General features: G+C 58.1%; 1 protein-coding gene across 1 annotated transcript; it reads right to left on the bottom strand.

The window, feature by feature from the left end:
• Window positions 1-1,901: 1,901 nt before the first annotated feature.
• Bpifb1 (BPI fold containing family B member 1) lies at window positions 1,902-21,054 on the bottom strand. Its single transcript, XM_027945354.2, has 15 exons — window positions 20,940-21,054; window positions 18,943-19,078; window positions 18,132-18,239; window positions 17,494-17,643; window positions 17,121-17,202; window positions 13,558-13,621; window positions 11,918-12,003; window positions 10,374-10,553; window positions 9,515-9,568; window positions 9,119-9,277; window positions 6,798-6,865; window positions 6,022-6,067; window positions 4,997-5,060; window positions 4,026-4,102; window positions 1,902-2,001 (listed from the first exon to the last, which is right to left on the bottom strand). The coding sequence occupies exons 1-15, from the start codon at window positions 21,052-21,054 to the stop codon at window positions 1,948-1,950; spliced, it is 1,443 nt and encodes a 480-aa protein (XP_027801155.2). The 3' UTR covers window positions 1,902-1,947.
• Between the last annotated feature and the right edge of the window lie 2,443 nt (window positions 21,055-23,497).

The following is a 23,497-nucleotide window of genomic DNA, read 5'->3' as shown; positions in this document are numbered from 1 at the left end:
AGAGCCCTCGTTAATTGTGATACCAGTTATTACCGTCCCCGTTCCTCCCGTCAGGAATAAGAAAACTGGGCCAATGTCCTGCTGTGGGTGAGGCCTGGGCTAGGCCCGCCCCACCTCGTTACCTGAGGTCTTCTCTGAGACACGACGACCGTGGTCTCTGTGACGCAGGAGGATGTGCGAGCGTCACTTGGTGTTTGCTCTTTGCTCCGGCTGCTGAGACTCAGAAGTAGGGGCGTTCTCTCTCCCCAGGCCCAGGAAGGTGACGGGGCCTTGGAGTCCCCATCTGGGGACTCCTGCCTCGGGGTTCATGGGTGGCTGGTTCATGGGTGGCTGGTGTTCATGGGTCCCTCTCTGAAGATGCCGGGGTCATTTATCCACCAGCCCCTAGCAAGTCCCAGAGGACGTGTGTGGTCAGACCCCGGGGTCCTTGGCCATGGCTGCTTGGAGCAGGACCTCCACGTCCTGGCTCGGCTGTGGGGTGGAGCTGCTCACCTCTGGGCTGGAATAGAGGCCCCTTCACTGGACCAGACGGGGCCAAAGACAAGAACCCTGTCCCTTCCTCCAGGCCCTTGGCAGCCCCCCGCCTGGGTGGACGGATCTGGTAGGACCCCGGGGAGCCAACAAGACCTGTCCAGACCAGGAGACGGACCTCTGCCTCCTTGAGGTTCAAACCCAGATTTAAAAGGATTTAGAAAACAAAAAACCCAAACCAGGACGTGATGGGTCTAAGCAAGGTCCTCCGGGTCCTCCAAGGTGGCGGGGCTGGGGGACCTGGGTCTGGGCACAGGCCTGGTGCTCAGGGACTGCTCAGGGCTGGCCCACACTGGGGGCTGGCATGGGACCGGCCCTGGCCGTCCGTGTGCCTGTCGGCCTGGCCCATCGTGGGGACTGGACAGAGCCTCGCCGGCTGCCCTGGGCTGAGCGGTCCTCTCGTGTGTGTGTCCTGGGATTGAGTAACAGGTACGCCGTTCCCCAAGGCCACGCCGCGCCACTCTTCCTGTCAGACCCCCCATGGAACTGAAGCGCTCTGGGCACCCGGGGGAGAACAGGGACCCTACTGTCTGTCCTGAACCTCCTGGGGCCTCGGGGGGCCAGGGAGACAATGGCAGTCACCACTGCCTGAGTGGGAAGGGTGCTTGGTGATAAGGCCCCATACCCCAAGGCCAGTAACAACAGTGACAATGGCGTCACCCACAAATGACACTGTCTGAGTGCCTACCGTGGGCCTGGCACTATTTGCTCTCATTCATTTTATTTAAGGTACTGGGAGTTGAGCCACACCCCAGCACCACCCCCCCTTTTACAATATTTTACTTAGAGACAGGGTGTCGCTAAGTTGCTGGGGCTGGCCTCCTACTTGTGATCCTCCTGCCTCAGCCTCCCGAGTCCCTGGGATTACAGGCAAGTGCCACTGTGCCTGATGCAACTGTTTTCTCTCATTTAAATCTGAACCACAACCCTCCAAGGCCAGGACTATGATTGTCCCCATTTTACAGAGAAGGAAACTGAGGCTCACAGAGGGGAAGCCACATTTCAGGATCAAAGAGGGGCCAGAACAGAACTCGAAGCCTGGTTTGCTTGCCTCTGGGGCCTCGTGACACACCACGCCACTAAGATCAACAGAATGTGTGTCCCCACCCGACAAGGCCACCATAGATGTGTTGAGGGCAGGCGGGGAGACGGGGCCTTCTAGCGCCTGAACCCGGGGAGTGGTCAAGACGGCTGACCCATCATCACGGGGACTGATGTCACCCAGACACAGCTAAGGCGCTGCCCAGACTGGCAGATGTGCCTGACCGTGACCCAGGTGTAGCTCGGACGGCTGACTCCTATGCTGGGACAGTCACACTCCAGACAGCAGGGGTCACAGAGAAGTGTTTATTGATCATGGAGAGGGACACTCCCAGCTGAGGACCAGCCTGCGCTGGACGGCCGCCATCCACGTCTTCACTGGGAGACAGGGAGGTCCCAGGAGGTGGCTGGGGCGAGCACCAGGGCGTCCTGGGATTGGAGAAGAAGAGTCAAGGCGTTGATTTATTTTTACCTCCCGCCCTTCCCAGGTTGGGGCTGGTTTTGTCTCCATGAGGTGACTGCTGGCCCCGGCGGGGGGCGGGGACAGGACCCTAACTCCCTCCTGCAGAATTCTTGGAAGGGCCAGAGGGGAACAGTTGTGTCGCACAGCTGTCTCCGCACAGGGGATGTGACCACGTGCAGTGAGTCTTATAGGACCGCTGTCCCCAAGCTCTGCCTGCCACCAAAACTCTCCAAGAAGTTTTATAAAGTGTAGATTCCTGGCTGTGAACCCACTAGGGTCAAGCAGCTCGATTTATTTTTTATCTTTTGGTTCCAGGGATTGAACCCAGGGACACTTAGCCACTGAGCCACATCCCCTGCCTTTTATTTATTTATTTATAAATATTTTTTTAGTTGTAGTTGGACACAATATCTTTATGCATTTTTATGTGGTGCTGAGGATTGAACCCAGTGCCTCACACATGCCAGGTGAGCACTGTTCCACTGAGCCCCAGCCCAACCCCATCCCCAGCCCTTTTTATGTTTTATTTTGAGACAGGATCTTGCTAAGTTGCTTAGGGCCTCACTAAGTTGCCCGGGATGGCCTCAAACTTGAGATCCTCCTGCCTCAGCCTCCTGAGTTGCTGGGATTACAGGCCTGCGCCACCACACCTGGCATCCAAGATTTTATTATAACCATTTTAAACATCCAGTAAAGCAGAATTGTAGAGTGAACACCGTCCACTCATCACCTGGATTCTTACCCAGACCGACATGCCTGTCCTTTTACTCATTCTTCTTACTAGTAAAAGGACATTGTGAAACTATAGAGAGGAAATTGTGAAACTATAGAGAGGAAATCGAGGTACTGCTGGCTGGGAATGGTCGGGCAGAGCAAGACAGGAAATGTGGACATTAATGTGAATAATGAACTGAACTCTGTGGCTTCTCCAGGGTTAAATGACTCCGGAATTCAGTGGTCCTGGTCAACGGCTTTGGGCAAATCAGGGCCAATGAGAGTCAGAGTTTGGTGCAAAGCACCTCTGAAGCCCTACGATGGACACTTTGTCACTGAGGGGTGGGGACAAGGCCTCTCTGGATTTTCTTAAGTGCTAATGATTCTGTTTTCAACATCTTTCCCTCAAGAGTGGAATCAAATCTCAGAGAAGCCAAGGTTTCTGACTGTTTTGTCCACTGTTGTGATCAGTGCATACATGCAGCTGGTGCTTAATAAATGCTTGCTAGCTGGCTGGCCAACAGAAAGGGTCACCTCACTGATACAGAGGTTGGGGTCCAAGGCAGGGGTTATGAGGAGAGGTGCCGAAGGGTGACGTTTGGGGTAAGGGCTGTGACAGCCCATCTCCCAGATGATGCCAGGGAGAGTCACTTGCTCACAGGTATTTCTGGAACAACTAGTGTGTGCCAGGCCTTGCTGACAGCACTGGGGACAGAGGCATGGACAGGACAGAGGTCATCCTGATGCTCGTGGGCTGAGCCCATTTGGCCACAGGAGCTGTGTGTGGTCTACACACCCTGGATGCTGCCTCACATCTGGGCCTCCTTCCTTACCTTTCTGCCTCAGGGCCTTTGCACACACTGTCCACTCTGACAGGATGCTCCTCCTGGCTTCCCAGAGGGCTCACTGTCCCACTTCCTCTTGACCATCCCATCTAAAACAGCCTCTCTCCTTGGCCTCACGCTCTCCTCTGAGCCTGCTCTACTTTCCTTCTTGGCCCTTCCCTACTTGGCCTGATGTGAGATATTTATGGGTTTACGTATCTACAAACGGGGGTGGGCGGGTTCATTTCCGGGGCCTTCGGCCCTCACAGGCAGCTGTGCCGTGGGGTGGGCCTTCGGAAACGACTGACGGCTGAGCAGTGGATGAATAATGACAATCTGTAGATGAGGAGGGGGGACCCTGGGAGGGGCAGGGACTTGCCCAGGTCGCCCGCCCCACAGGGGACCAGCAGGGCGGGGACTGGAGGGCAGCCCCTCAGTCCTGTGTCACTCACCTTGGTCACACACGGCATCACTGACTCGTATCCCAAGGCCTTCACTATCAACATGGGGATCCCAGTTCTTAGTTTGCCTGGAACGATAAATGTGGTCAGAGGCTGGGGCACGGGTGGGCCTGGCAGTGCCAAGCAGGCTCTGGCACTGCTTCCGGTGGCCCCAAAGTGAGCCCCTCACGTCCTCCATCCTCCTGCTCAAGAACCCTCATGGGCTCCCTCATCCACGGCTAATAAAGTGAAGTTAAAGCTGGTGCGCGGGTGCACGCCTGTAACCCCAGAGGCCTGGAGGCTGAGGCAGGAGGATCAAAAGCTGGGGGCCAGCCTTCGCAACTTAGTGAGGCCCTATGCAACTTAGCAAGACCCTGTCTCAAAATAAAAATAAAAAGGGCCGGGGGTGTGGCTCAGAGGGTGGTCAGGCACCCCTGGGTTCAATCCCTGGTGCAAAAAAAAAAAAAAAAAAAGAGTGACATTAAAATGGTGATGCTGGTTTAGGTCACATACTCTCCCACCCACTCAACGTGGGGCTTGGGGTCATTTTCTCCCGCTACCCCTGCTGGTGACGTAGCTATGGCACCAGCAGCAGCGATGCTAGGAAAGGCTGAGCAGTGAACCGGCCCCGCTGCCCAACACGCAGGGTCCTGTTGGTGCTTTGGGGAGCTGCTCTGACTCTCCCATTGCACTGGTGCAGAGACTGAGGCCCAGGAGAACCGAGCAGCCTGTCCGAGACCAGGCAGCCGGCACGAGGGGCTAGGACTTGACCCAGGCCTGCTGCCCCTCGAGTCGGCTCCAGGACCTGGGTGCGCCGCCCGCCCTGCGAGGCCCGTCCCTGCGCCCTGGTACTGGCTCTAGTGAAGGGCGGGGCTGGGCGGCTGAGGTGGGATTTGAACTAGGACCTGAAGGTGGTGGGAGATGGAGAAAAGGGACCCCAGGTGAGGACACAGGAGAGGGGAGCAGGCGGCAGAGGGACGCACCATTCTCGGTTATGAGCAGCGCAGAGTTGAGGATCTTGGTGATGATGTCTTTGAGAAGCTCAGGCTGCGAGAGAGAAGGGACCCGTCACCCCGGCTGAGCCCCAGGTCCTCCTGGCCATTCCGGTGGGTGCGGGTCAGCCCCAGGGTGAGGGCAGAGCCAGAGACCCTGGAATCTCAGGTCCCCTGCGAGTCTGAGCTGCAGAGGATGCCGCGGCCGCACAGACGGGACGAGAAGGACTCGGCCGCCCAGGGTCCCCGCAGGTGGAGGGTCAGGTACACCCCACCCGGGGCTCCATCCACCGCTCCAAGGGAACCTGGCCCTGTCTTGCCTGCGTTCCTAACTTCTAGGGAATTCAGAGCCCCACGGGCACATAGAAATGTCCTTGTTTTAAAATATTGATTAAAAAACAAAACACCCAGGGGCGGTGGCCCAGGCTGTAATCCCAGGGGCACAGGAGGCTGAGACAGGAGGATGGTGAGTTCAAAGCCAGCCTCAGCAAAAGTGAGGTGCTGAGCCACTCAGTGAGACCCTGTCTCTAAATAAAACACAAAATAGGGCTGGGGATGGGGCTCAGTGGCCGAGTGCCCCTGAGCTCTATCCCTGGTACCAAAAAACAAAAACAAACAAACAACAAAAAAACATAAAGATCAGAGAAAACATCAGAGAAGATTCAGCGAGTGTGAGGTCGCTGGTGCAGCTGGACCCCGACGGCAAATGGGGCCCGAGAGAAGGGGCTGCCCGGGTTCCTGGGGTGGGTCCGGCAGGGTTTGAGGCCGGGAGCGGAGGGGTTTGTTTCCTGACACAGGGTCAGACTTCTGCTGCAGGAAAGCGTGCAGGGGTGTCCCCACGGCCCACACAGCAGATGCCCAGCCAGCGCCCACAGAGCTGGGGGCTTGGGTAGGTGACCCGCAGGTCCCGAGCTGTTGGGGTCTCATCTGAAGCTAGTCCTGGGCAATGTCTCTTTGCAGAATGGGCCATTCTGGCGGGAGCCCCTGTGGCCTTGGGGACGACTGTGGATACTTACGTTGAATAGTTTAATGTCCGAGTTCATCAGTTTGATCCGCTCGGCGCTGCAACAAAAGATGCCCGTGAGGTGACCCCGGGAACCCCAGCCGTGCGGCCACCGGCTACTTACTGAGCACCTGCTGTGTACCAGGCGCGGCGCAGGCCTCAGTGGCAGGTGCCGCTCCAGGATACACACAAGAGCCCCACAGGGAACCCCCGGTGGCTTGGGGAGCCCAGGCCTCCTAGAAGGTCCCCTTGCTCTGGGTTCAGGGTCGTGGCTGTGGAGGGAGGCCAAGCCCAGCGCAGCCAAGTGGTCTGATGTCTATGTTGCAGCAGATTTATAAACTCCAGCCTCGTGGGAACTGATCAAAACTCGCCCCGAGCCTGGTTTATCCTGCGAGGCTCCAGTGCACGACCCTGAACTTGCTCTAGGGCAGAGGAGGGTGGTGGGACGGGGGACAACTGCAGGGGCACAGAGGCACTTCTGTGCTGGGCTCCAAGGGCTGTCACTGCTGCTGTCTTGGAGGTGTCCAGTCTGGGCTGCCCGAGGCCTGGGGACGGTGCCCCGCAGGCCGATCCTGAGCAGGGCCGGCTCACCTGAGGCTGCTGGGAGGCCCTTCCCTGTCCTTCCCTGTCCCCTGCATTCAGTGGTCGGTGGCAGGAGATCCAGCAAGGCACTCGCCGCCCAGCCTGGGCAGCACCCACTGAGCTCCACCTCTGGGCACTCAGGCCCACGGTCGGGGTCGGGGGAAGCGCTCATTTCGGCTGTAGGAGCTCTGCGGCGATGTGCCTCACCTGATGTCATTAAAGCTGAGCACAAGTTGGTCACCTTCGGTGTAAAACTGAGCTTCTGATTTCGCTTCCTGCAACAAGAGAAGCCACGCTCTGTCCCTCTGAAGAGGGTGTGGGGTGGGGGGACCCGAGGAGGCTCTGGGGTCCAGCACACCTGGTCTGGACCTCAGCGGCTGGCCCCTCGGGAGAAAGTTTGCCCTCTCTGGGCCTCACTTTCCACATCTGTGAAACGGGACAGTACTTGTCTCCCCTGTCCCCACCCAATAGATGACAACACAGCGTGTCTCAGGGATGACGGCGAAGATGAGCATGGGCCCTCGCTCAGTGTCAGCAAAGCTTGAGGGTCTTGGTCCCTCTCTCCTCTGATCCTGTCACCCTGCCAGGTGGGGCCTGCTGTTCCCTACGGCACAGGCGAGGAAACTGGGGACAGACAGGACCAGGAAGGCCCTGCTGCCTGTTAGCCAGGGTCAGTGTCACTGGACTGTCCAGAAGCCACGCTAGCCCCAGTACGGGGCCCAGGCCTGCATCCACTTGAGCCCGGGGCCCAGGAATGAGCTGGTCCACAGGTCGGGCATGGCGGCCTAGGGACACGCATCCTGGACCTTCACAAAGACCAGGGCTGACCCCTTGCCTTCAGGCCACCCCAGGCCAGGGGTCAAGTTGATGCCCATCTCTCTATTTTTTGTACCAGGGATTGAACCCAGGGACGTGTAACCACTGAGCCCCATCCCAGCCCTTTTCATTTTTTATTTTGAGACAGGGTCTTGCCAAATTGCTGAGGGCCTCACTAAAGGGCTGAGGCTGGCTTTGAGTTTGAGATCCTCCTGCCTCAGCCTCCAGAGCCACTGGGATCACAGGTGTGCGTCATGGCGCCCGGCAGATGCACATCTTAGGCCCTGTATCTGGGACTGGCCTCGCTTCTGGACTTTCCAATGACACTGACACGGGCTAACTGCAGGCTGTGCCGGAGACCCAGTTGTAAGGACAGTGTCACCTGAGCCTCCTTTAACAACCAGGCGCTGGCCGGCTCCTTGTGAAGCTGGGCACAGGTCTCTGCTGCCCAGCGCCAGCCATGAGTTCTGCCTCATCTCCGACCTTCGCTGCCCCCGGGTGTTGGCCACTAGAGGTCACAGCTGTCCCTTCCCTGGGGCATTTCCCTTGCTTGAATGGAGCTGCCTTGCTGGGGGCTCTGTGACCCCTGCCCCTGGGCTGGTGGCCAATGGTGACTGAGGACGGGTGAGAAAGGCTGCCTTCTGGCCTCAGTGGGACTCAGCGTGCTGCTATCCATGCCCCTTCTGGGGTCAAGCCGTGGACTCTCCAGCTGAGACTCATCTTTGCTCAGACCCTCCCCTGCCCTGATCTGCTTCTTTCAATAATTTACCTGCTCCTGGGGCCTCCTGCTAGGCTTGTCCTTCCAAGATCCCCACCCCCACGTCCCCCCCAGAGCCCCCCACGTGCCAATATGAGGTGTCTGAGATCTGAACTGCTGGGGCTGCTGACGACATCAGTTAAGAACTTCCTTGGAGCCGGGCGCAGTGCGCACACCTGTAATCCCAGCGGCTCAGGAGGCTGAGGCAGGGGGGTCACGAGTTCAAAGCCAGCCTCAGCAAAAGCGAGGCGCTAAGCTACTCAGTGAGACCCTGTCTCTAAATAAAATACAAAATAGGGCTGGGGATGGGGCTCAGTGGGTGAGTGCCCCTGAGTTCAATTCCCGGTACTAAAAAAAAAAAAAAAAAGAACTTCCTTGGAGATCATTTACTCCCGTTTAGACATCGGGAGAGGACTTATCCTTCCCTCTCTCCGTGCGGTGTCGATGGAGTCAACTTCCAATCCCCAGCTGGTGTGCGCTCCACGTCAGAAAATTTCCATATTTCATTTTCCAGACTCCACAGGCACATGACCTATGCTCAGCCAATGAGACTCATCCCTGAGACATTTGCTGGAGCTACTGGGAAAGAGAAGTTCCTCCTGCTGGGACTGGGCAGTTGATAGGGGCCTGAGGCAGCTGGGGATGCTTCCACGAGCAGACAGTCTGCCTGAGGCTGGAGGCAGCACAGATGAAGATGAAATTGTTTGAGCACCTGGATCCAGCTATTCCTGAAGCCAATCCCTTCTGGACCTTTCAGTTATATGAGTGAATACAACTCTTTTTTGTGCATGTGAGTCGAGTTTCTGTCCAAAGATCCCTGACTAATAAAGTCACAAGGTCAGAGTTGGGTCCCCAAAGCTCCTGACTCTTGGTTCAGAGCTGCCCCTCCGGGTGACAAGAGTGGTGAACAGGAGAGCCCCAGGTTGCCACCCGTGCCACACACAACCACACTCACGATGCCCAGGGTGAAGAGCGGCCGTAGGGCTTTATTGGTGGGAAACAGGTCCAACACGATCAGCTGGGCTGCCTGGGCGCCGTCCTGGCTCAGCAGCAGCTGGGGGGTCTTCCGAGTCTGGAACTTCACCAGCTGGGTGCGGTCCAGCTTCTCTGCGGCCTGGAAGGACAGCGGACAGCGTGGGACCTCAGAGGGCCTCTCGAGGCCCCAGCCCCCGCCCTTCAGGTGCACAGGGATGAAACTCTGTGTGATCCTTTGACCTAAACGGCCTGACTAGATAGAACCCTCCGGGGGCCCGGGGTCTGTCGTGAGCGTCCCCAGTGGTGGAAAGACGACAGTAATCTCTGGAAGCCTCTGGCAGCGAGACCCACGGGGCTGCAGGTGTGATGGACCCACCTGTTCACTGATCTCCTTGATGCTCGACTTCAGCTCCTTGGCCAGGTCAGGGAGCTGTGGACGAGAGGAAGCCAGGGCGGTGGGCTGCACCCCACTGCTGGGAGGAAGGTGTCCCAGAACCCCTCAGAAGCTGGGTGGGCCCTGGGCCCAGGCCACGTGTCTGTCAGTGGTGCAAAAATATCCCCTGGGTCAGCCGCCCTGGGGCCTGGGGTCCCTGGTGACCTTCTGGCCGTGGTTGGTGGTGGCTGGGGTCTGCCGGCCACTCCTTGCTCCCAGAAGACGCACAAAAGTGACTCCAGTGCTTGCTGCAGCCACAAATGTGATCGCTAGTGACCACTGACCATCTGTTCACTGTCCCAGCCCCGAATCCTGAGCGTGGACCCTGAGGACTTGGTATGTGTCCTCTGTCCGCAGAGCAGGACCTGCCCCCTCCAGAACTCAGCCCAGCCTTTCCCTCTGGACCTCGGCTTCCCCAGCAGCTCTGCCGAGGAGGTGGCCGCGGCCGGGCTCCAGCCTTCTGTGCTGATCCCAAGGTGGCATCTGGGCTCGGTGGCCAGGAGGGCCAGATCCGTCAGGGAAGTCCGCCACAGGTCACATAGTGGGGAACAGCGGCAGAACCGCCGTCTCCGGACCACTCAGAGCTACAGTGCCCTTCGCCCCCCAGGACTCTTTGGTAGAGGAAATACGTGCTTCAGACTCCAGGCCAGAGCACCATGTCACAGAGGTTTCCCGCTCGGAGCTGGAGGTCAGAGGGAGGGATATGACCACACCTGTCGGGGCCAGGGAGCCTCGCGTCCCCTGAGGTCCAGCAGACGCTGCCGCAGCAGGGGCCCCACCCTCCGTCCCCACCCAGGCTTACCACGTAGTCCAACAGGACCGTGAGTTTATCCGGAGGGAGCAGAACAGCCACCACCGCATTCAGGACATCCTGCCTCATGACGAAGCTGAACGGGGCGCCGTCCAGGGGGGGCATCGCCAGGGACACTGAAGAGTCGTTGAGCCAGTTGGTCACCTTGCTTTGGGAGTCCAGCAGCTTGGCCTGAGAAGACACGGAGCAGGAGGGAGTTGGGAACCTGAACTGCACAGCTCGCCCAATGACAACCTGGCAGGAAATGACACTGCTGTGACTCAAATGTGTCCCCCAAAGTTCATGTGTCGGAAACAATCTCCAGGGCAACAGGATTGAGAGGCAGGGCCCTACAAGGTGATTAGGTCACGACTGATGGGTTACTGATGTTTTCGCCAGCGCGGGCTGTGATGGAAGTGAACTTGGCCCTCTGTTGCTTTTGCTGTCTTGCCCTTCTGCCTTCCGCCATGGAGCGATGCAGGCTTGAAAGCCCTTGCCGGATGCTGACACCATGCCCTAGGACTTCCCAGTTTCCAGACAATGGGTAAAAATAAACTTAAAGTGTTTATAAATTATTCAGTCTCAGGTGCTTGTTATCACAACACAAAATGGACTCCATTCAGCCTGTTTCCCTTTTTGCATCTGTTGTCAGGAATCTTAGCTTGGAATTCAGTGCCTTGCTGTAGACACTGAGTTATGCCAGGGGTCTGGCAATATCTATGCCACCTGAATGATCTCTGGATTTTGTTTTAATTTAAGAGTTGGGGTCTTGTTCTATGCCTAGGCTGGCTCTGAACTACGGGGTTCAAGTGATCCTCCTGCCTCAGCCTCCCAAGTAGCTGGGACTTTAAGCATGTAGTGCCATGCCTTTCAATTGGAATATCTTATTTTTCACATATTTCAACTTCTCAGACACCTCAAATCCTTTCAATGAGGGGATAACTCAAAATTGCAACAAAATGGGTGGAAATATTGGATGCTGCAATTCTCCAAAGGATTCCTCAGAACTATTCGGGATTTACCCCAGTTAGCCTCACCCTTCAGGGAGTCCACCCCCAGATGGGTGTGCAGCTCCATTTTTTTAGAGGACAGTTACTGGGAACTTCCTGTCAGGTCCTCTGTGGTCTCATTTTATTCTCTCCTCAGTGACTATTAGTATTTACCTTTACAGCTAAGGAAACTGAGGTTCGGAGAGGTGAAGAAACTTGCCCAATATCACACAGCCAGGAAGTCACGGAGCTGGGAAACTTAGGTCTGTGTGATCTTCCAGGATGCCTCTCTACTCTGAGCTCTGGTTTCAATGTTGCCAGAGGTCCGGAGATGGGCAGGACTGTTCAGGGTCAGGGTCGGGAGTGCTCCTGGGTGCATATTCTGTGTCTGGTCCCTAGGTTCCCCTCCTGGTCCTCTCCCTCAGAATCCTGTTCAGGCTGCTGTGACTTCTAAACCAGGCCGTGTGCCCTGAGAGTGAGCAGGGTCTTCTCCCCAGCGGTCTGACCCTGGGTGGTCAGGGAAGAGCAGTAAGGTCCGGGTTTACTCTGAGGTTCCGTGAGGCTCACCTGCAGGTTGAGCTGGATGACATCGCCCTCGATGTCGGAAGACAGAAGGTCAAACAGCAGGCCTCCCGGGCTCAGGGGGATGGGCACTGCTCGGGGAGAAGAGAGATCTGTGAGGGGAGCACTGGGCGGGGTGCGGTGCCAGTGCTAACCCTGTAAACCTGTCAACTGTCATCCCCATGGTCACCTGAGGAGGTGGGTCCTGTTACTACCGCCGTTTACAGAAGGGGAAACAAGGCACAGAGAAGCGACACGAAGTGCCCGGTCGTCCTGGGAGCAGCTTTGGATCCAGTCTGTCTTACGTCAAACCTGAACTGCTGCTTAGAACTCTCCGCTCTCCCACCGGACTGTACCCAGCACCGTCCAGGGCGCAGCTGGACACCAGGTCACCGGAGTTCGCCTCGGGATGCCCCACATGGCCACCAGGTGGCGGTGGCGTCTCATCTGCCCCCTGGGATCCCTGACCTTGACTCTGACCATGGGAGCCAGGAGCCACACAGACTGGGGTCTGAGCTTGGGTGAAACGGTCTCTTCCAGCCTCTGAAGGGCCCTCTGTCTGTCCTCCCGTTTTCCTTCCCGTGGCGCCAGGCCTCGCGCCTGCATGGAGCCCCGGCCTCGCGCCTGCATGGAGCCCCAGCCGAGCCCCAGCCGAGCCCCAGCCCCGCCCCAGCCCCGCCCGGCCCCAGCCCCGCCCCAGCCCCAGCCCCAGCCCCGCCCCAGCCCCGCCCCGCCCCAGCCCCGCCCCAGCCCCGCCCCGTGTCCTCCGGGTAAAGCGGGAGCTCAAGAGTAACCACCAAAACTGCATCACACCCGCTGGCAATGGGAAGAATCGGGTTCAAGCTCCCCCCTGTCGCCGGTTTCCCCTGGGGGCAGGACAAACGACCTCACTGCTCTGAGCCTCGGTTTCCTCGTGTGCGAAGTGGGGCGACTCCCGGCCGAGGGAGAGCAGCCGCCCGCGGCCGGTCCCTCAGCCGATGGCCTCTGGCGTCAAAGCGCCTCCGGTCCATCTCCTCGCCCAGGGCTCCCTGGCCGCCCTTTGAATGGGCCTCTTTAGATCCCAGGTGCTAGAATTTTCTTCTTGCCTGTCAATTCCCACTCCACGGGGACTGAGCGGGGCCGACTTCGGGATGGGGGTGGGCAGAAGCCCCGTCCCCCCAACTCTGCTCTCGGGCAGGAGGGGTGACCGCCCTCCCTGGTGCCTGTCTTGGCTCCTCCCTGTTCCCCTTCTCTAGTAGCACACGGAGGTCGCTGTGTTGTCCACCCGCCCCCCCCCCCCTCCGCCCTGTCCATCTGTCACTCAGCCAGCACTTGTGAGTCCCTCTGGGTGCCAAGCTGGGCACCTGCTATGTTCCTGGAACCTTCAGTAAACTTTTAATTCTCACCTACAGTCCTATGAAGTAGGGAATGTAAGCTCCGTTTTACAGATGGAGGACTGAGGATAAGTAGGTGGACGTCCCCAAGGTCATGGAAGAGCAGAGATTTGAACTGGGGTTTATCAGGGGTCCCACAGGCCTCCCTAGAACCTTGCCGAGTCATGGATTCCTCCCTGCTGGTCCTCTACCAGGGGAGGCCTGGTGAAGGCAGAGCCTGGAGGCCACCCACCTAGGTCAGGGAAAAGTTAGGGGAGGGAGCGGGGCACCTACCCCTCACCAGCTTCAGGAAGTCTTGGAACATGTCCTTGAAGGCTGCCTGGATCACAGGACACAGCTGTAAGAGCAAAAAAGGGGTCCTTCAGCACGGTTCTCCACTCCCCGGCCTTCCCTGCTGCTCAGAATCCACTGCTAGGGCCCTGAGCCACCTGGGACCCTTGGCAGTGTTGTGACCTTTGCCCTGTGTCTTGGTGTGCCTGGCAGTCCAGCTCCCCTCCCAGAGCGCCTTGTCTCATTCACAGGTTTTCCTTAAAGGAAGTAAACAATTTGGTTATTCACAGAATAGATCCTCGCCAAGTCCCTTCTGGAACAGCTCAGCCCCCATGACAGTGTGACCCAGCGAGAGTGTTGGTGGGACCAAGTTGAGGCCCCTGCCTCTCCTATTCTGCTTAAGGGGGCTGGATATTTGACTTGCCAGCTTGTGGGACCCAAAGGCCTGTTTCCTGCCCCGAGGCATCCTGTTTTCTGGATGGTGCTCCAAGATTGTTGAGGTCATTTTATTTTAGGTACCATTGTCCTAGTTAATCATTTCTTAATACTTTCCAGGAATGAGTGCATTTTGACTGAGGGCTTTCTTACTTTTATTTTTGGTACTGGGGATTAACCCAGGGGTGCTTTACCACTGAGCTACATCTCAGTCTTTTTTATTTTGAGACAGTGAGATTCTTGCTTACTTGTTGAGGCTGGACTCCACCTTGTAATCCTCCTGCCTCAGCCTCCTGAGTTGCTGGGAGTATAGTCATGTGCACCACTCCCAGCCCACAGTGCACTTGGGGAAATGGTAACTTTTTCTATGCATCACTATTCCCTGTTCCTGTCTGCTTTTACCAACCCAGAACTTAGGAGGAATCGGCTGAGAGACTCCCAGCATGTAATCTGGGGATACCTTTCCCGTGAAGAGCAGGGGATCCGCTGTCTCTGGCCTCCTCTGCATTTTCTCCTATAATTCCACAATTCATGTCACGAGAGTCTGTCTCAACCCTGGCTGCACAGTAGAGTCCTCTAGGACACAGGGTCCCACCAAGCCAATTGCATCTGAATAGGGGCGGGGCCAGTCACCCCCCAAATTTAACCCTTCGGATGGCTCTGAGGTGCAGGCAAGGCTGAGAGCCTCCGGTCTATATGGATGGAAAAGGGCTTCTGCATTTTCCAGATGAGCCCCTCCACGCACTCACCCGCTGACTGGGAGCCTCTCCCTTCATGCCAAAGAAAATCTTGACGGGACCCTCATGGCAGAGCCAGCGAATTACGTGGGAAACCACGGTGATAAACGGGAGGTTTCCCACACTTGGCTTTTCCCCTGAGCCACAGACAGGTCCCATGCAAAGAGCATTTTATAATTCCAAGTTCTTGCCATCTTTTCTATGTTTTTAGGTTTTAAATAGGAAATTTGAGGAAAATATTCTTGGATTTTAAAATATAATGCCGGATTAGTTACATTTCCCCCCCTCCCCCAAGGCTGGGGGAAAATTTGCACCTGGGCCCCACTTGAAGAATTTCCTGCCCCTGGAACCACCCTAGGCCCCAGCTACACCACTCCTTGGCATTCATCTAAAGAATCAAAGTCGCCTGCTCTGGTGGTCCATGCCACCTGCAGTTACAGCAGCGGGTTCACAGTAGCGAACTGCGTGGGGTTCTGTTCAGCCAAAAAGCAAAATGAAATTAGGTCATTTACAGGAACATGGATGGAACTTGAAACCATTGTGTTAAGTGAAATAAGCCAAATTCAGAAGGTCAAGGGTCGCATGTTTTTCTCCCATATGTGGAAGCTCAAGAGGAGAAAGGAAAAAAGTGGGGGTCGGAGGATCTCCTGAAAATCTACTGGAGATCAGTGGAAGAGAGGAAAGGGACCAGGGCGTGGGAGGAAGGGAGAGATGGGGACCTGCTGGGGACTGATACTGGGCAGATTACATTGTTGTACTGTGGGCAGGTACAAATACCTCCCATCAAACCCCACCAGTATGTACAGCTATAAGTAAATAGATAAATGAGTGTGGGGAAAGGAATTCCTGCCTTTGCATAGAAAAATAAGGGCTTAAAAAAAAACCTCACATAAGAAAAGACAATCATATGAAATTATTCACTTTCACGTTCCCTTTAAAACCCTCCCTGGGTACGTACCTTTGCTAACAAATAGGAGCCTTAAAATTCTAACAACAGACCTTGGCCTTGACTTTGATGCTGCACATTTATATTAACTCGCATTCAAAACCTCCCATCTCCTGCCTCTTTCCCTCCTCACCCTGTTCCAATAAGGTACTGCAGAAAGTAGCTTGCATTCACAGAACCAGGGTTGTTTCTTTCTTTCTTTGGTACCAGGGATTGAACCCAGGGACACTTAACCACTGAGCCACATCCCCAGCCCTTTTAACTTTTTTATTATAAGACAGGGTCTTGCCAAGTTGCTTAGGGTCTCACTAAATTGCTGAGGCTGGCGAGAGTGGGAGGATTATGGGTATTTCTCTCCCCAAATCGCCTTAGCTATTATACCATCTTTTCAATTAAAAAGGTCTTATAAAAAAAAATCAACTGGTTGTCAAGGTGTTTGGCCCCCTGAGGGTGACCCACCATCATGACCGAATCTAGGCATTCACAGCAGAAATCTCTGGGAATGTGATGAATCCAATTTACAAAATTTCATTTTAACTGTGACACATCAGGGGCATGGTAAATGAAAGTCCCCTATGCTTACTGACTCAGAAAAAGAAATCCAACAGGACCTGGTTGACCCACCCAGATTGGTGCATGACAGTGGCATGCTAGAGCCAGCAAGGACGTTTAAGGAGAAATTGTTAAATTTTCAGGAATTTTTGAGGTGGGTGCCGAACCCAGGCATTCTTTAAAATTCAATTATATACACTTAAAATAAAAACTTATGTTAAAATGAATTGAGCCGGGTGCGGTGCACACCTGTAAGCCCAGCGGCTCGGAAGGCTGAGGCAGGAGGATCGTGAGTTCAAAGCCAGCCTCAGCAACTTAGCAAGGCCCTAAGCAACTCAGCAAGACCCTGTCTCTAAATAAATACAAAGGGCTTGGGGATGTGGCTTGGGTTTAGTCTCCAGTGGTTGAGTGCCCTGGGTTTAATCTCCAGTACTCTCTCCCCGAAAAAAAAAGAACAGAATACAGTTTTAAATCTCACGATTCCCTAGGAGTTCTGCTATCTTTTTCAATTATTTGTTGCCCTTGAGGCTGCCTCTGTTTTAGCTCTCTGGAGGAAATGTGCCACTGTGCATCTCTGCCCAGCTCTGCTCAGTGACGTCACATTGGTAGTTTAAAAGGAGGGAGGATTTACACCAGCAGATAAATCAGGAAGATCAGGGCGCCCCTCAACTCCTCCAGGGAAAACCGTTAAACAATTTATCAGCACAACACTGATCAAGGCCTCCCGGCTGCTCCATTTCCTTGACTGTCCTGGGCCAGCTGGGCCAGTGTCCAATCCATTGCCCTTGAGCTTTACTGAAGGAATTATTCAACCCCTTGGCACCAGCTTGCAGTTCCACCCTAGTCCCACAGGGGGGCGCAGCCTTCATAGTCCAGAGAGGCCAGATGCCACTCACCTGGGTCTTCACCAGTTTGGGCAGGGTTGGCATCAGGAGGCTGGTGACTTTATCCACTAAGGGGCTGACCCAGAAGGAGATCCTTGGGGAGAGGAGAGTGAGGAGATCAGGGAGGGTCAGGGAGGTTCACCTCTCTCCTGCTAGAAAGCGCCTCCCTAGAGTCCAGGGAGGAAGGAAGAGCCTCATGCTTGCCAGGCGAGCGCTCTACCGCTGAGCCCCAGCCCAGATTCCCTGGGAGGAGCCCCAGGTCAGGAACCAGGAGGGACCCGTCCCCTTCTTTCTCTAAGCCTCGTGTTCCCCATCTTTAAATGGAAGCAGGCCACGGCCTGGCCTCCCTCTGGGTCTAGGGGAGCCAGCGTGGCTAGATACTCACTTGCGGAGCAGGCTGATGCGCAGGGTGCCCTGTCTGTTGAAGCAGTCGCTGAGGACGAGGGCCGAGGGGCCCACCTGCTCGCTGTCCACTCTGATGCGGGCTTCCACCTCAGACTGCATGTGCATCTCCACAATGGTCTTGACCAGGGGCCTGGGGGCGGCAGCACCAAGGCCTGAGTGCCATCCTGACTGGGCCTGGTCTAAGCCACCACCATCCCCTCCTGAGCTGTTGTGGTATCTTCTAGGTGGCCTCCCTGCCTCCACTTTTGCCCCCACACAGTCTGCTTTCCCCATAGTCTGCAGAAGGATGCGTTAGGAATGTTCGGCCATGTCCTGCCCCTCCTGGGCTGAGACCCTCCATGGCTCCTATGCATCTCAGTGAAAGCCAAGGCCTGACCTCTGACCTTGGCCCCTGAATCTTGGCATAATCTGGCCTCAGTTGCCCGTCGACCTCATCTCTGGCCCCTCTCCCTGCTGCAACCCTTCTCTTTGCCATTCTTTGGACAAGATGAGTATATCCCTGCCTCAGGACCTTTGCAGTTGCTCTTCTAGGGACTATCTTTTTTAGATACTTGCATGGGGGAGGAGACTGAGTGGACCAACCAGTCAGGCCCACTGCCTGACTGAGGGGTCACTCACGTGTTGAATCCAGCTACCATGTCCAGGGGGATCTTGATTACTAGCTCCTGGTCCTGGTCTGAGGGTTGGATCTGCAGCTGGGTGATGGCAGCGGAAGTAACCTTCAGCCTGGATGGGATACGCGAGAAGTAAGAGTCATGCTCAGCTGAGTGCCGTCCCCAAGCCTGCTCCCTCTCCGTCTGTCTTGTCTTTCCTGGGTGCATGGCCAGTGACCGGATCCCAGGCCCTGTCCAGTGGCTCCTCTCCAGCCTGGTCTTGCCCATCACGGTCCTCCACCCGTGTCTGCCGCACTCTACGATGGCTCCTCGCCCTTTAGGAGGTGACTCTCCGCTTCTTGGCGGACCCTCAAGGCTCCCTGGGACCTGGCCCTGTGGACTCTTGCTCCTTGCTGTGACCTCAGCCACTCTGCTCTGCTGTCCCCACTCCATGCCTTTGCCCAGGCTGGTCCCCCTTCCTGGAAGGCCACTTTCTTCAGGTCTTTGGCTCAGCTGTCCCCTCTACTGGGAGGCGTCCCCTCGTCCCTTCATTCTCGCCTCTCAGGCCCCCTTCTTCTGGAGTCGCCCTCTCAGGGTTCCTGCGTCCCTCTCTGTGCCACCTCTGGCTGCTCTGGGAGCCCCTGGAGGGAGGGACTTGTCCCATCCGCTCTCCACAGCGGGGGGACGCGGGGTCAGTGTGGCCTGGGGGCTGTGGACCCTCAGCTCAGCGGGCACCCCCGAGGCTCTCTCTCTTCCCAGCCTGCCCCCTTTCCTCGACCCCTGGTAGTCCTGCGGGCAGGGGCGTGGGAGGAGGGTCCCGGTCCGGCTCCACTTACCAGATGACATGCTTCATGATGGTGTCCTTGAGGCCGCTCAGCAGGCCCCGGGAGGACTCCTCCCGCATGGCGCTGAGCAGCGGCAGCTGCTGGAGTATGGCGGTGGCATCGTGATACTTCAGCTTCTGAGTCAGCCCTGGGGGCACATCCAGACTCAGGGGCCAGGAGGAGGGGCAAGAAACGGGTGGCTGGGGGGGCTCCAGGCCAGGGAGGGCTGTCACTCGGGGCTCCTCAGCTCCTGACGTCGGGTGAGGGTGTGACCACCCCCACTCTGACCTGGGCAGCTGTGGCCTTGAGGATGGGGACCCACCATGAGGAGTGAGGCTGAGGGGAGGTGGGGCCACTCAGACCCCAGGCTCTGCCGGGAGCCTTGGCCAGGGCATCCAGCACGAGAGGCAGGGGGACCAGAGTCCCCGCTGGGGCAGTTTGGCCGCCCACAGGTGCTTACGATGCTGGCATCTGTGTCCCAGGGCCTGTGGGCCAAAGCCCCTCAGGGGCTGAGCAGCGGGAGGGAGAACCAGGAGCAGGGGCCGCGGTTCAGGGCCCTGGTTCTGGTCCCTCCAGGCTCTCTCGCTAGCAGCCCCAGGACATTTGGTTGGGGTATAACCTCCCCCCCACCCTGTGGTGGCACTGCCTTGTGGCACTGGGCCATGGTCACACTGCTGAGGGTTGGGGGTGAGTTCTGTGGGCCCCTGGGGAGCTTGCAGGCCATGTCCCAGAGATGGTCTCCCAGGGGTTCCCTGTGACCCGCTTCCTCCAGCCGCAGCTTCCAGAAAATGTCATGGGGCCCTGGGTGGCTCTGTGTGCGTTAGCCTCTGGTGGCCGGCTGTGAGCAGCACTGACCGGGGACAGTGCAGTGTGCCTCAACTGTACCGTTCCAGCGAGGTCTGGGGGCGCCCTGCTCTGCCTTCGTTCTGTCCTGGGGTCCCCTTCGTCCCTGGGTACCCTCTAGGCTCTCTCTTCTTAGCCTGTCCCCATCCCTCCGACCCCCTGGTAGTCCTGCTCTCATCCACCTGTTGGGGTGTGGGCATGGCTCTGTCTGCTGCTTGGCCCCTACTAACAGTTGCCCGGCAGGACCGAGTTCTAGCCCCCGCAGTGGCCATGGGCCGGCCGTCCTGGGCCGTGTCCTCCTCCCCAGCTTCCTCCCTGTTGTCCTGCAGAGATCCCGGGGTCTCCTCTCAGACCCTCCAGGCGCAGTCAGCTCCTGGGTTCTGGCCGTGACCGCCCACTCCAGGCTCCTCCTGGTCAGGGCTGTGCCTGGGCCTCCGCAGCCTGGCCCAGGCGTCCCCTCCCCACACCGTCCCCGGCTCTCTGCTCCCCATGCCCCTCGGATCCAGCCACCAGCCCTGGCTCAGCTCCATGGACTGCTCTGGTCCCCAAGAGCTTCAGGTGGCCCTCCAGAGCTGACGACACCCCTCTCTGGGGCCACACTGTGGGGCTGTGGCCTCACTTTGTCCCTGTGTGGAGGGTTTTGCCAAAGGCACTCCCCTCCCCCACGCGCAGGACAGACCCATGGAGTGGGAACTGTGCTCTTGGGTGTCCGTGACACCCGCGACGACGGCCTCCTATCTGTTTCCAGAGAGGAAGTCAAGGCTCAGGGATGTGCTCAGGGTCACAGAGCTGGAGAGTGACAAGGCCATGGGCGGACCCCAGGCCTCCAGGTTCCCTGTTGGGGCCTTTGGTCGAGGGCTGGGAGTGCTGGGCCTGCCAGGGAGCGCACCCTGACGTCAGGGGTCCCAGGCCAGGGCAGGGCGGGAGCGGGATCACAGCACACAGTGGCCACATGTCCCTTCTGCAGGTCACAGGGCCCCAGCACAGTGGGCTTTGAGAAAGGGAGCTGGCACAGGGGGCTCTCGAGACCGGAGGCAGCGGGGACCTCCAGGGCTGGCCCTCTCACACCCCCAGTCCTGCTCCCTTAGGGAGGCCAGGCCCCTCCTGGAGTCTGCTCCACCTGTCCCCACCTCCTGGTGGCCGCAAGAGGCTCGGCTGAGACTTACTTTCTTTGATGACGTCTGGGCCCAGGTTGAGGACTGCGGGGGTGCTGAAGGTGGCTTGAGCCAAGGTGGCAGCCAGCAAGCCACAGAGAAGGGTGGCGGTCCACCGCACGGCCATCTTCCCAGGTGTAGTTGTGGCAGGTGGCAGGTGGCAGAGCCTGGGGGGGCAGAGAGCCCTCCAAGTAGGGCAGGAGGCCCAGGGCAGGTCTGCGATGCCCACCAACCTGGGGAGCGTGGCCAGGAGCGGCCCCTTGCTGGGCAGTGTCGTGTGGCCGTGGCGAGTCCACCTGCCCGCAGTGAGCACCTCCCCAGCCCGCAGGACGGAGGGAGGGAGGCCATGGAGAGCGCGTGGGGATGTCTGTTATTTCCTTACAGAAAACCCACCAGCGACGGTCAGGGCGAAGCCCTCTGGCCACCCCCGGCCCGGCCCATCAGTCCGGCACTCAGAGCCCTCCGCGGTCAGCCCCCGAGGCCCCCGCACCCTGCTTGTCTCTTCCCACTCCATCACACTCCAGCCCCTCCAAGCTGCCCAGCCTGGCAGTTCCAGAATGTTCCGTTTCTGCCTGGGTCCGAGCCTGTGCTCTGATTCTTCCCAGAGGGCTTGGCTCCTTCCAAATCTGCCTGGTGGGCTCCTATCCATCAAAGCCTGCCCAGAAGGTCACCTTCTTAATGTGTAATGGCAAGGGGACCCAGGAGGGGGGGTGGCTTTGTGGAGCCAGGGAGAGACAGAGAGGAACAGACAGACAGACAGACAGACAGGCAGACACAGGGGCTGTGGGCAAGGGAGAGGAGCTATGGGTGTTCTGTGCCCTCCTTGATACAGCGGGCCGGCGCCTGTCACCTGTCCCGAGCTCTCAGCTCACAGCCTGCTCTGCCCCACAGCCCTTCGGAGCTGCCCCCTGTGGACAGTCCTGCTTGGACAGAGGCGCCCTGCGGACCCAGAGGCCCAAGCCCTTGGCTGGCTCAGCGTGTGTGCTCTTGTTGCCAAAGACAAAGGTGGCATCCGGGTGGCACAGGGTGCTGTGGCTTGGGAAGCGGGGCTCTTCTGAGACGTCCTGCTCTGACCCTGCCCCCTGACCAGGCCCTGAGCTCGGCAGGGAGGCCTTGGGCTGCTGCTCCCCACCGCGTCCCGGGTGCCCAGCACAGAGCCAGCCGCCCACTAACGGGCACTTGGGGACCCTGCGGGGACCAGGAGTCTGAGCTTCCTGTGCTGAGGAGCTCTGGGCTGGCGGGTCCCCTGTGAGCCACAGGGCCATCCTGAGCGTCAGGAGTCTGGGGATGCAGGGGGACCACCCTGCCCTTTGGCCTTCAGAGCCAGGCCCACGCAGGAGGTCTGCCTCCACCCCGCTCTGTGATGGTGGACGGGCGACTCGCCCTCTCTGCGCCTCCCAGGGTGCTCGGCTGTGAAATGGGGAAACCGTGGTACACACACCTCGAGGCTCGGCGGAGACAAGGGTTTAATAAATGCAGCTACAACGAGGAAGGGGACAATGGCGCTTACTGCTGATAGTGGCGTCGGAAGGAGCGGCTCGCAGTCAGGGCCAGAGGACAGAGGGGACCGCAGGCGTGCTGCTCTGCCCAGGAGCCCCGGCCATGCCACATCCCCGGCAGGAAGGCCCTGCGCTCCTCCTAGCGAGGGCCACGCCACCTCCTCCAGGAAGCCCTCTCTGACCTCCCCACTCCCCGTCCCTGGCCTCTGGAGCCTGTGTTGGCCACACTGGGCATCCCTGGGCTCTCTGCCTGGTCCTCCTCTGTCCTCTTGTCACCCCTGCACAGCTCGGGCTCAGAGCACTGGGTGTGCAGGGCAGGTTTGTGTCACAGAGACCCCTCAGACTGTCCCCTCCCCTTATCCCGGCCCTCTGGCCTTCAGAACCAGGGAGCTGGCACCTCTCTGCCCCTGGCCCTCACCCTTGGAGGGTCCCCCTGACTGAGTGGCGACGCCTGTCGTCCATCCTGAACTGAGCAGAACTACCCTGCAGCGGGGCCTGCAGCCCTGCCCTGCCCTGTACCTGGACACGCCGGGTGCTCTGCCGGTCCTCTCCTGTCCTGGGCAGTGGGACTGGAGATCTAGGCTTATATCCTGCACGTCCGGCCCCAGAGGCCACCCTGGGAGTGTGGGCGGAGGCGCCGGGCTGGGCCGAGGTCTCCAAGGTAAATATTTGTGGCTCTTGGTCAAGTGGAGCCCTTCCCAGACGCAGCCTCTGGCCTCCAGCCTCCTGAGACCTGAGAAAGGAGGGTCCCAGCTGGCGTGGGGGGTGGGGGGAGGGACTGGGGCACATGCAGCAGCTAGCCCAGGCAGTCACCCCCATGGGACACAATGAGAACAGTAACAGTGACAGGAATGAGCACCTTGGACAGGACAAGTACCACCTCCAGTTCTACGTTTGTTACATTGGTGGGGCCTCAGCTCCATCGGGGGTCGGTCGGTTGTCCTGACTGTGCCCAGGAGGGGCAGACTCCATGGTTGGCAAATGGCAGGGCCAGAATTTGAAGAACTCTGACTTTTAAATCCTCCTAGGGATGTCTACACAGCATGGTGGACACAGAGGTGTCATGAGCTA

This window comes from Marmota flaviventris, chromosome 2 (assembly GCF_047511675.1).
Source record: "Marmota flaviventris isolate mMarFla1 chromosome 2, mMarFla1.hap1, whole genome shotgun sequence".
Classification (NCBI taxonomy): domain Eukaryota; kingdom Metazoa; phylum Chordata; class Mammalia; order Rodentia; family Sciuridae; genus Marmota; species Marmota flaviventris.
Note: the sequence above shows the minus strand (reverse complement) of the source record. Positions and strands in the feature narration are given on the sequence as shown.